Source organism: Passer domesticus, chromosome 20 (assembly GCF_036417665.1).
Source record: "Passer domesticus isolate bPasDom1 chromosome 20, bPasDom1.hap1, whole genome shotgun sequence".
NCBI lineage: Eukaryota > Metazoa > Chordata > Aves > Passeriformes > Passeridae > Passer > Passer domesticus.
The window spans coordinates 4,292,040-4,304,562 of record NC_087493.1 but is presented as its reverse complement, the minus strand read 5'-3'; the positions used below and the strand labels follow the sequence as shown (position 1 = coordinate 4,304,562).

At 41.6% G+C, this 12,523-nt stretch overlaps 1 protein-coding gene across 2 annotated transcripts in view; it reads right to left on the bottom strand.

Moving 5' to 3' along the window:
- The window catches only part of PRKCA (protein kinase C alpha), a 146,175-nt gene that overhangs the window by 27,713 nt on the left and 105,939 nt on the right, over window positions 1-12,523 (bottom strand). Inside the window, exon 9 of one of the 2 annotated variants that reach the window (XM_064395256.1) lies at window positions 8,425-8,454. The exons of the other annotated variant lie outside the window; for it this stretch is intronic. Coding sequence (XP_064251326.1) covers window positions 8,425-8,454 — 30 coding nt within the window. The remainder of the gene's footprint in view (window positions 1-8,424; window positions 8,455-12,523) is intronic. 2 annotated transcript variants of the gene reach the window in all.

Sequence of the window (12,523 nt, the reverse complement as noted above, 5' to 3'; positions counted from 1 at the left end):
GCCACAGGGATATGAATTTTGCAAGTTTAGATCCCTTTATTAAAAAACTTGCAAGACAGCTTAGAATGGGGAATTTCCTCCACAGCAATGCTATTACTTGTTTGCATGAAAGCAGCACTTGGAGATGCTGATCAGGATCAGGTGCTGTGCAAACATTTAGGGAGTGCCAGTCCTGGATGTCAGCTGAAATCCCTGGGTCTGCAAGGGATGTTCCCAGGGCAGGGCTGGCTGCTGGGACCAACCTGTGCTGGAGCTCTCTTGCAGCACAAAGCTCCTCTTGAGGCCACACAAGATGGAGCCATGAGCAAAACAAGGGAAAAAAAACCCCCCAAATCCCAATATCCGTTATTTGTGCAAGATAAAGATGTGGCTCAAGGGAGCAGCTTTGCTGGCCATGCCTTTGTGATGTTCCACAAATGGGATCTCAGATGAAGATCTTGCTTTTCTCATGCACAAAGCAATTTCAATATCCTCCTTTTCACTGAGTAATGGAGATCCAAATCAGGCCCTGAATGGGCAGCGCCAGCTTTATGTCTTACACCTTTAAACCCACTGGGCAGGGTGTTGGCAGATTGTTTGAAAAATGTGTAATTAAAAAAAAAAAATCAAATTTTGTTCCAAGGCCTTTTTTTTCCGGGTACAAACCTACCAAGCAGGCAGGGAGTGCTCTCTGCAGCACTGCAATCCCAGGCTCTGGGGTTTCCAGCACTTTTTCCATAAAAAAGCATGGCAGGTTCACAAGCAGGCTCCAGAGCTGGAGGCACTGCACTCACTCGGAGTCAACATGGGCTGGAATTGTCAGGATCTGAAGGCAGGATCTTAAAATAATATTTGAGAAGCCAGCCAAGGCCTCCCTGCATCCTCTGAACACTTACATTCAATGAGCAACAGACATGCTCCTCTCAGTGCCACTTTTCAGCTTTTTTTAAGTTAGACGTCACTTTGAGTTTGAGAATCTTTTTGCAGATGGCAGATTTTGGAGGAGAACACAGGCTCCTGCTGTGTGCTCAGGTGGGCTCTGAGCTGTCTGACCCAGGCAGGAAAGAACATGGCAGGAGTTGATGGATGTGCTGAGCTGTGAGTGACCTGGGATGGTGACAATCGTGGGTATCCCCTGGCTGAGCTGCCATGGGAGGGGTAAGACAGAACCCTGCTGCAAACCAGCTGGAAAAACCAGGGACAGGGCAGCCAGGAAATGCTGGGGAACAACCAGACTGACTCAAAGGAAGCACATAGCCCCAAAGTGGCAGGAACTCATTAAATTATCATAACCATATCAAAGGTGCTTATTTCCCACCACCTTGACCAGCCACCATCCTCTCAGAAGCATGCAAAAACCTCTTTCTCACATTTGGCATGTGAATTCCTGTTACTGCCTTTTGGCTTAAGGTCCTAGTGGAAATAGAGTGAGAATTTCAAGACATTTCACTGAGCTCTATCATGAGTTTTATATCTGAAACACCTTGGCTTTAGCAGACAGAAAATGCCATGCAGCCAATATCCTCTTCCCGACTGCCAGAGCAAAACCAATTTTGCAGCTACAGAAGGGACATAAACTCAAATTATTCCTAAAAGCTTATTGGAAAAGACTGATATTTTGCCTTTCCTACCATGACTAAAATTGAAAATCTCAGAATCCCATTTGAACCCTCCTTTATTTTTTATGGATATTAAAACTTGCTGAAGTTGAAGACAGTATTCCAGGCCCTGGATTAATTTTCAATCCACATTCCAACTCCTTGGCTTATTATCTCAGATAAAAACACAGTATTGTTACAACGAAGCCAGCTTGCAGCAAACCAGCCAGGAAAACAGAATGTTAAAGATAAATTAGTCTGCACTGGGAGCAAGAAAGTTAATCTAAAAAGAAAACAAGACATGCACATCGTCTTACTTCCTCTGCTTTGGACGCACCTTATCTCGGCCAGTTCTTTTACCCTGAAACCACAGGTGAGACATATCTTATATATTCAGCCCAAACTCACTTCTCCATCGAGTGCTAAGAAATTACAGTGTGTTACACTGGAGAGACTCTGGGAATTTGCTAGGTGCTTTTTGAAAAAGATATCTCAGGTTTCGCAGTAAAAACGCTTTGGATTTCTTTTTAATCTAAGAGTAACAATTGTACTTTTAATTAAACAGGAAAAAAGTTATCCAAAATATAATGAGAAGTGTGATGCAAAGAAGAAAGAGAAGTGATTTAGGGAATAGTAATTCTTCATTTTTTATGGCAATTGCAGTAATTCTTGATGATTCTTTTCGAAACTTTCTGATTTTCCCCTGTGAAGAAAACTGAATAGGACAAAGCAATAAATCTGAATGTTGGTTCTTCTGCCCTCTGTGTGTATCTGTAGTAGAAAATCTTAGGAATTACAGAGCTAAAAGACTGAACTGGTCATTTTCCACATTAGCCAATAACAAATAAAAGTTGTGAGGATTAAAAATAAAAAAAATACAAGATTCCCTTTCTTACTCCCAATCTCTTTAGGGTAAGGAGTCTCCTTCCAAGATGTCAGTGCTTTAACACTCTCCTCCACTGCTTCTCCTCTGCTGCTGGGTGAGACTGGCTTTGCTCCCACATGGGAAACAAACACCAGGATCCAGACTCACAGCCATCCCCTCCCACCCCCCGAGCACAGCTTCAGGAGGGAGAAGCCCACCCCTCTGCCATGGTCAGACATCCAAGCAAACCCAGAGAGTGGTGTGCAGCTCACTAGGGGAGCTGCTCCTCGGTTGTCAGGGAAACTCACTCCCAGAGAGTTCCCAGATGCCAGCAGGATCATCCCTGGCACCACATTTTCGTGAGGGAAAAGTGATAAATGAAAAAATATTTAATGCTGAATTCCCAGCACATGAGCAGAGTGCTGTGTGGAAACCCACAGTCCATCCTTTATTTATTGGCCCCACCAGCACCTGATTGACCTGGGAGGGAAATCCAGAGCTCTGCTCCCAGCAGCTGAGTGCTCTGGATTCTCCCAGCTCTGCTCCACATGGATGCCAGCATTCCCTCCTCATCTTTCCAGGTTCCACCCACCAGCCCTGCCCGGCCCGTGCTGAGAACAGTGAGTGCATGATGGAACAGGAGTCTGCCCAAACCCCACAGCTCTGACTGCATGAGGCCTGGCAGGCCAAGGAGTGACTGCCCAGGGCTTGTCCCAGAGTCACAGAATCATGGGACAGTCTGGGCTGGAATCCACCTAAAACATCATCTCATCCCACCCCTGCCACGGCAGGGACACCTTCCACCAGAGCAGGCTGCTCCCAGCCCCAGTGTCCAGCCTGGCCTTGGGCACTGCCAGGGATCCAGGGGCAGCCACAGCTCCTCTGGACAGCCCAAGAATTGAGATCTGTGGAGCAGGAATGTCTTCTTGCCATGACATAATCCCTCTAAAAATTCTAACAAAATCCATGCTTTTCATGTGGCAAGAAGTTCTCAGCAGTTCTTTACTAGGCCCCCACGTGCTCCTCAGATGTTCCTGTGTGAAGGAATCAGCCACCTCACACTGCCACCCCTGGAGCCAAGGTTTCTGCTCCTAATTCTTGAATTAACCCAAAGCCATTGCAGGCAACACTCTGCATATCACTTAGAAAAATGGCAAAATGGATGGTGAGAAGTGAGGATGGAAGAGCCTGAACAGTAAAATTCCAGCTTCACTATTCCAGCCCAGGGGGTGTGAAATGAATGCTCAGTTCTGTCACTACCTGGACCCTGCACAAGGAGCATCAGAGCAGCTCAGATCTCAGACAAACCTCAGAAGATGTCACTGACAGAACCAGCAAAGCTCAGACTAAGGATGGCAAAACTGAAATAATAACGATTTATCCAAGTTTCAAGGAAGGACCCATTCAGGTTTCCAGTCATGCACACACCAAGTGGGAACTTTGATCAATGTGTTGAGCCATTAGCAAGCCTTTAATAAAGCAAATAAATCCAATAAATTTCAAGTCAAAATCTGGAAGAAAAGCCCTCCCATTCAGTGAAATGTTCTCTGTCATTGTGGCAGCTTGTTTCTTACATTATTGCATTTCCAATTCCACGTAATTACAGATGCTATGATAGACTATCAATTTCCTACTTTCCACAACTTAATTACCAGGATGCTGAGAATTTGAAATGAGAAGAGTCCATTTCTAAGCCCCAGCAAGACCTAATGCTTCACCAGGCTTCTTCATGCCCTAACCTAGGGCCAGTTAGTAACTCATCAGCAGAGTTTTGCTGGAAGCCAGGGAGGTGTCCAGTACAGGGACACCATCAAGGATTCAAGAGGTTCACACACGGATTTCAGCCATTCCTTGGTGAATTTACACTGCAGCAACACTTCTCTGCAGCAAGGGAACACTGAAGAGATATAAATAACCAAAAAGCTGTTTATCAGCACTCTGAGATTCATTTTCATGATGGCAGTGTCACTGTGGGGAGCTAGGATGTAATTAGTAAAAACCACAATATATCAAAATGAAACTGCATTTTTCTTTCAATGGCTAAAATAGTTATTGAAAAGAGAGCTGGGAAAAATTCATAGCAATCCCATTGCTAGCAAAAAGACACAGGGGCAAATGTGATGTTTCATAAAGATGTAAATTAGGTGGATGGTAAAACTCTACCTGGGACTTAAATACCAACTATTTCATGTCTTTTGCCCTCACTTCCTCTCCTCCTCCTCTAAAACTTGTTTCATATTTACCCTGTTAATTACTAACAGTAAGTTTATTTAAAGAATTTGCCTGCAACAAATATTTGTGCTGTATAAGAACAGGGTTAAAAGCCCCTTTTGCAGAAAGCATGTCCAAGGACAGGGGAACTCCACTCCTGAAGCCACCAAAGTGCTGGGCTGAGCAATCCTGAGCTCAGCAGAGCAGTACCTGCTTTTACACCTGCAATTATAAAATATTCTGATTAGAGGGAAAATTCTCATCAGTGCCAAGTTATCAAACTTGAATAAAGGGCTGTGCCAAAAATGTTATACTGAATTTTACAGAAATTATGGATTAAATTAACGGGTTTGTATTTTCTAATGATATATACACACAAACAATGTGGATGATTTCCTTTTTTTTCAGGCCTTTTGCAGGAGCCAGCTCAGCTCTGGGAGCTTTTCCCTGTTCTTTGCTGACCTCTTGTGGTTTCTCACTTTGAGAAATTATTTTCTCAAACTCAACTTTACTTAGGATAAAGAAAAAAAGGGAATCTGAAAGGACAACAGTTTAATATATAAGGGAGCTCCTCAACAGACCTTTTTTGTGGGGTTTTTAACAACATTCCCTATTCAGTTATTTTCCTTAAACTTTTTTATCCTGCTGGATAGAAGTTAAAACTGTGTGAAGTACCTGAACACATGATTTCTAAAATATTCCCAAATGTGCCAGGCACAAGGTGAAAGTAACCATATTCCCTGGAAAATGGAGACAGTGAAGTCAGAGGACTATGAAAGACATTGGGAAAGGGATGGATCTATTCCCAGGCAGGAATTTCAGGGGATATTGCCCTGGACAACAATGTCTGCCTGTGTGAGCTGTGAAATCCAGAGAGGGAAGAGTTTCCAGTTCCTCATTTGGCGCTGTCAACATGTTTAATCTGTTTAATAATCCTGCAGCCACCTGAGTCCACTTTGTTTCCTGCCTTTATTGCCAAACACTCTCTCCCCTGCAACAGAGCAGTGCCTAACGAGATGAAATGTAATTAAAGAGGCTGCCTAGGAATAATATTCAAGAATTCTTGTAGAAGTATCCTGTGGTGGTGGTAATAAAAATCCCCAAAAGCAAATAGGATGCTACAACAGCAAACCCCTACGTGTCAAAAGAAGAATTGCTTTTCTATATGCTCCTCCATTCTTTAATTATGCAAATTACTGCTAGTTTTCAATAATAAAAAAACCTAGAGTGTGGAATTTGCTTTTAAGCATAAACCTTATTTCAATAAGAGAAAAAGAAAATTAAAATTCTGTTCAAAAAGAATTTTTAAGGACTTTAGCTCTCCCTGATCTCAGAGCAAATCCCTCCAATCAAGTCCCACCAGCCATTCAAAGCTGCAGAGCAGGACTGATTTTAAAACCTTGGGATTCTATATCCAAATCTTAATGTGCTCTGAAATGATTTATCTCTCTCACACACACACATGAAGGTGTTTTCTGCATGATGCTGAGAAATAATCTGTTTAAATACACACTCTGCAGTGGGGCAAAAACAGGATAGGTGTGTGGCCCTTTCCAGTGTCTGATTGTTCCATACAGAAGTATTCACAGTATCTCCCATTTTCTGTGATATTATAAATAGATTTTTGTACATTTCCTGGTTCCTAGCTCAGAATTGTTGTGTTATCCTCAGGAATGCTGCCCTTCCTCCTTCACTTCCTCCTGGTGCTTCCTTTCAGTCCCAGCCCTGCAAACTTGGGGATGGAACCTCCCCAGCAGCCCCACACCAAGTGATTCCCACAGGACCTTCCAAAGATGCTCCTGGCACAGGGATCTCCTGGACCATCATCCCCAGGATGATCCTGGCACAGGATCTCCTGGACCATCATCCCCAGAATGCTCCTGGCACAGGGATCTCCTGGACCATCATCCCCAGGATGCTCCTGGCACAGGGATCTCCTGGACCATCATCCCCAGGGATGCTCCTGGCACAGGGATCTCCTGGACCATCATCCCCAGGGATGCTCCTGGCACAGGGATCTCCTGGACCATCATCCCCAGGATGTTCCTGGGCTGAGCTCAGGGCTCAGCCTCACTGCCAGCAGCAGGGAAAGGGATTTGTGGTCATTTACTGAGAAAAGACAGACAATAAGCAAGGAAGCATTTTTTCCCATGAAAAGCCCTGAATTCCAGAGTGTCCCCACAGACACAGAATGCCAGCTTTCTCTGAAGGAATTCATGTTTATAATCCATCAGGACTAAACATGAATTTTGCTCCTGAAGCAGCAGCTGTGGGAAACCCTTCAGTCCTTTTTTTGGGTGCACTCCTATGGTGGAAACATGAATTAACCAAGGACTTTTGTCAGCTTCTATCAGTGCTCTTCAAGGCCTGGGTTTTACATTGAGGTGACAAAAGTTCCTATTTCTGCCAGATGCATTTTATCAGGGTGACTTTTGCTCTGGTTTAAAAATGCATTTAAGTAGAGAAACTTCCAACTTCCCAGTATCAAACAGGTTTCACCAATGACACCACCATGTGATTTTATTTTCAAAATGAAGAAGTGTAAAGGATTGAGGAAGGGCAGTTCTCTTCTGTACAGGCTTTTCTGAGATAAAAAGTCATGGTTAAGGAAAGTGATTAATTTGATTTTTCTGGTTCAGTGTTAGAACATTTGTTAAAATCATGCATTAATAATATAAACAACTGTTTAAAAATAACATTTGTTTTTAAAATTAAGTATTTTAAACCTTGAGTGATAATGCAAAGTGCTCCAGGTCAGCTTCAGTTGTAAAAATACTATTTGAAGACTATAATGACTTCAATAATCTTAGAGTCTTAGAACACAGTTTACAACACAGGAGCTTCAAATTTTAATCGAAATTGTAACTTCACCAATGTATGAAACTGAAAGTGGTTTGTGCCAGTGGCCTTTGCCCTAATAAAGCAAGATCATTTGTTAGATACATGCAAATATAAACAAAACACATGTAAGTTCTCAGTGCTGAGATGTAACTGTTATGGCAGTAATTCAGTGATGTGGGGAGTAGTGAAAGGAGCAAGATGAGAAATAAACAGGTGAATTGGTATTTCAGGTACCAGAGCATCTGTGCACATGGGTAATATCTCCTACAATACAACAAATAACATCCAGCAATAGATGTACTATGTTAAATCATAAAACATGCATGCTCTAAATTTATCTATTTAAATATAAAGTGACCATGAGCATTATTTTATCTGTGAAAGTTACTTGAAGTTCCATGAATGTCTTTCAAATTAAAGATGCACCTTTTTCCATTTTCCATGAGAAGGTGGCACTCATTTAACTAATTCCTCCAAAAAGAAAGGCACGGCACCTTCTCAGGTTTGATCACTCTTTGTTTTGGTAGTAAAATTCTAACCTGGGCATAATTTTATGATGAATTATGGAATAAATTCTGAATACTTCATACTGAATTTTAAAAAGATAATTAAAAAATTATGCTTAATAATATTTCATGAATATGAAATATCATTATGATGAAATATTATATAGATGGAATATTTCATGAATATGAAATATTATGAAGTATAATACTTCAATTATTTATTATGAAGTATAATATTCCAATTGTTTATTGATAATTAAAATCATACTTCAATTTTTAATTTTTTAGTACCAATTAAAAAAGCTTCAAGTGGAAAAAAAAATAAGTGCATCCTTAAAAGCCAGTGAGAATGAAAATAAACGGAATAAACTTCAGATGTTGGTAAAGGAGGTTGTGTGTAGGAGAACACCAAGGAGAAAACTACCTTGAAGAAGTGGATATTTACATGACAGTCCTGGAAGAGACAGGAGAGGGAGAAACACTGCGTGGTTAGTAACGGGCTGGCACAGCACAGCAACCACAATTAGCAGCAGAAATAAACAAATACAGACACAGCAGCAGCGGGGCCACAGAAATGGACACGTCTGTGAAGCACAGAAAAAACCCAGGACAAATAAAGGGGAGTTCAATCCTGGTGTCCATCAGCAGGAGCACTGCGCTGCTCCTCGCTGGGACCTCAGCTCACACACACAGCCCATGCATGGACAGCCTCTGGCAAAGGCTCCAGCTGTGCACAGCTGGCCAGGGGCACCCCGGCTCTCAGCCCTGGGTGAGCTCCACGGGGGTGACAGTGCACAGGGATTTGGGAGTTTTGTCCTTGCTGTGCTTTGCAACACACGTTTCACTTTTATATAAGGGATGAGGAAATCCCTGCCATCAACGGGTTTTTTTTATATTCTTCACCTCAAATCACAACCCAGTGAGAAAAGCCTTAAGGAAATCAGCGCACTGAAAGCAGAGATTTGTGCCATCTACTTAAGAAATTTCAAGTCCTCCAGTTTGAGCTGTGCTGAGTGGATGGGAAACCTCCAGACAACTGCATATGGGAATCCCCCCTGCCAAACTATAGTACAGAACAGATGGAGTCATCTAACAGCATCTCTATAATGCTGCAAACTATTCTCTAATGATTAAATACGCACAATTTAAAAATAGGAATGAGTGCCATGGCCAAAAAAAGCAGCTCTTCTTTTTATATCTCTTTATGCATAATGAGTGTGGATTGATGTGCCAGTGATATTTTGGCTGGTCATGATTTCAGTGTGGCTTAGTTTCTGTTTCCTGAAAAGTAAATTTCATCTTGTCATTTGCAATGTGAAGTGTCAGCAATGTTATTTCTCTTTCCATGTTCCCTTTGCTGACCTGCCTGAAGCTTCAAAGTGGGAATGCATATTGGTTAGAGACAGATATGGAAGAGACCATATCTTTTATTTATTTTTAAAAAAAGACTAAAGTAACTGTAGTGTAACAGCTCTGGGGCAAAGATGTAAAAGTAATGTTTCCTTCCCAGCCCTTATAACACTTTACAGAGACCTGGAGATATTAATCACAATTTGACAAAATCACAAGCTCCTCTGCAGTTTCTCTTGGGGGTTTTGTGCTTGTGTGTTTGTTTGGGGTGGGTTTTTTAAATGAAAAATTGAATGAAAACAGATTAAATTAGAAAATTTACTGGGCTCTTAAGAAGCCATGGAAACAGTCCCTGGAGTATCTGCTGTGGCCGTGGCTATGCAGCTGCAACATTTCCCCCCAACCTCCAGCTCAGAATAAAGATAACTCTATGTCCTGGCCATTATTAAAGGAAAGAAACATAACGCCCTTTTAACCTAAAGTTTTTGTGAATATCAGAAAAATGCCAGATTAAGAATGGTCTGGCCTCCTCCTTTCTAATAAAGCAGACAGAAATGGATTAAAAAAATTAAGAGGAGTGGTAAAGATCTGAGAAATGCAGGGACTGCACTGAAACAATCTGAACTGATGTACTGATGTCCAGAGAAGAAATTATAAATAAAAGAAAGGTATTTCAGCTTTAGACTGTAACAGCAACAAAACCTATCAGAGAGTTTTAGTTGTGCCTTGATCTCTGGGGACAGTTTCTGTCCTGTTTAACACCAGCTGTGCTGCCACAAGGCTGCCTGATGGTGTAAATCCACATGAGCTGTGTGCAGACACACAGCCCGAGGCTTCTGGGCTGGAAATTCGGGCCTGCACAAGGATTAACACACAAGTTTAACAAAACAAAGGGCTGCCCTGCATCCTGGAGGAGCCCAGGAGCAGAAATACCTCTCAGACCCTGCGTCACTGGAGAGGTTCCAGGCGTTTATCACTGAGCCTGATGGCCAAGCTCCACATCCGTCCTGTTATCTTTCAAACAAGAGGGTATTTCAGAAGACATTTTCTTTAGGATCACAATAATGATAAGGCTTTTCAGAAGACATTTTCTTTAGGATCATAATGATAGTTCTGTCTGGAAGCACTGAGAGGTCACCAAAATGTCACCACTGACTGACCACTTCCAGTGCTCAGACACGACATCCACCCTGCTCTGCTCCCTCTCCTCCTTTCTGGGCTGCAAAAAGGAACTCCATCAGCAATTCCCTTTGTCCATCATGGACAAAGCAGCTGGAATCTCTCACAAAATACGACTCAAAGCCAGGGATGTGGATGTTTGTCCCCTCCCAGGGTCCAGGGACAGTCCCTGTGGTGGGACAGCAGTCAGAGCTCTCAGAAATTCAGGGAAGGCTTTTGTTTCTGTCAGAGCCACCCAGAGAGCTACACTGAAGGAAATAATCAGAACAAAAGAACATATCTGACACGTGAAGAGTGTGCACCAGGAGGACCATTGTGTGTCTACCCAGAGATGCTCTAAAATGAGGATTTTATGAGCAGAATCCCATTCCCTCACAGCAATGTGCTTGGACCACTGCAATTGCCAGAGCTGGTGCAGTGACTGAGCCTGCTCCCATCACCAACACACCTCGTGCTCAGTAAATATGACCATGGGTAAGGATTATGGCTGCTCTGTTCTTTGTTTAATTAAAAAGATCCTTTATATGGACCATAACAGCTGCTTTATTTTTAATAACATTTCCCAGTGCTGGTGATGTGGAAAGAAGGGGAGAGATCATAAAACAGCTCACTAGCCTACTTTTAAATCAGTATTATTCTACTATTACTCTGAGGTGATATTTAAGTATCAAGAAGTGCTTTACTAAGCAGGAAAAGTAAAAAGGGCTGGACCAAACTCAAATAATTTCCCACAACAGACGTTTTAGAATTTGCACATTTTTTCCCCCAAATTCAGGAAAAAAGGAATGATGCCCTAAATGGCAAAGGCATCTTACTGCTCAAATCACAGCCAGATAGACAAAAATACCAGAAGGTTGCATTATTTCAATATTCTGCTTTTTAATTTGACTAGAAAAGTACTGGAAGAAGGAAATAAGTACATAACCAAGAGTAGATGGTGCAGTTTGAAGATTTCCTAGTTTGGGTCCATGGAGGCACCTGGGACTGTTGGGAGTTCCCATGGCAACTTCAGCATGGAAAATTATGGAGCAGCCACAATTATTCTGAATATGCTTGGTGAGAAGGGAGTTTCATTTTGAGATGGCCACAAATAATGCCATTCCAGAGAGAAAATTCACAACTAAAGGTTAAAAGCAACTGAAAAATAGTGACAGATTTTATCCTGCCTCCACTTCCTACAAGAGTATATTTTTACCTCTAAATATTAATAATGATGTATCATGTATAAATCACTGAGGACAGATTTGATCACACTGCTAAATGAGCAGATAATAGATTTGTGAGCTTTAGTGAGAGGTGAGATCCAGAAAATACATAGATTGAATACAGTTTTGTTGTGTAGAAAATACTGCATTGCACCTCTGCATAATATCCCTCCATTTCTATATACTGCACAGGCTCATATAGATTATACCTAGAATATAATAAGAAAACTGCTTGCAACAAAATTTAAAAGGTGAAAAAAGCACAATCCTCAATTCTTTCTTTTCCAAATTTGGTCCTATTTGTTGGAGGGGATCCATTCTGGGCAAAGGTTGGGTGTTAATTTTTCAGCTGATTCAGATGTGGAAGAATGGGCCATGAGGAAACTTCTCATGACAAATAGTTTTCAGCATTCAGTTACAATTATAAGTGAAGGTTTTAATCTATTACTATTTACTTATTTATAATCTTTATAATATTTTATAAAGATTATATTATTTATTAAGATTATATAATATTATTACTATATTTTATACTATTTTATTGTAGATTTACATTGACTAAATTACTTAGGAATAAGTGCCAGGAGGTCCAGTGAGCAAAGCAGCATTTCCATGAGATTTGTGTGGCTAAGAGCCACAATTCCAGAAGAAATCTGGGCTGTGAAAGTGATGTGCTAAGAAGGCTGTGATGGTGCTGTGCAAATGGTTTGAGATAAATGAGCTTAAGGCCAAATCTTAAAGCTGCCTGAAATATGGATGCAGGCAGATATGCTTAAAATTCTGGTTTAA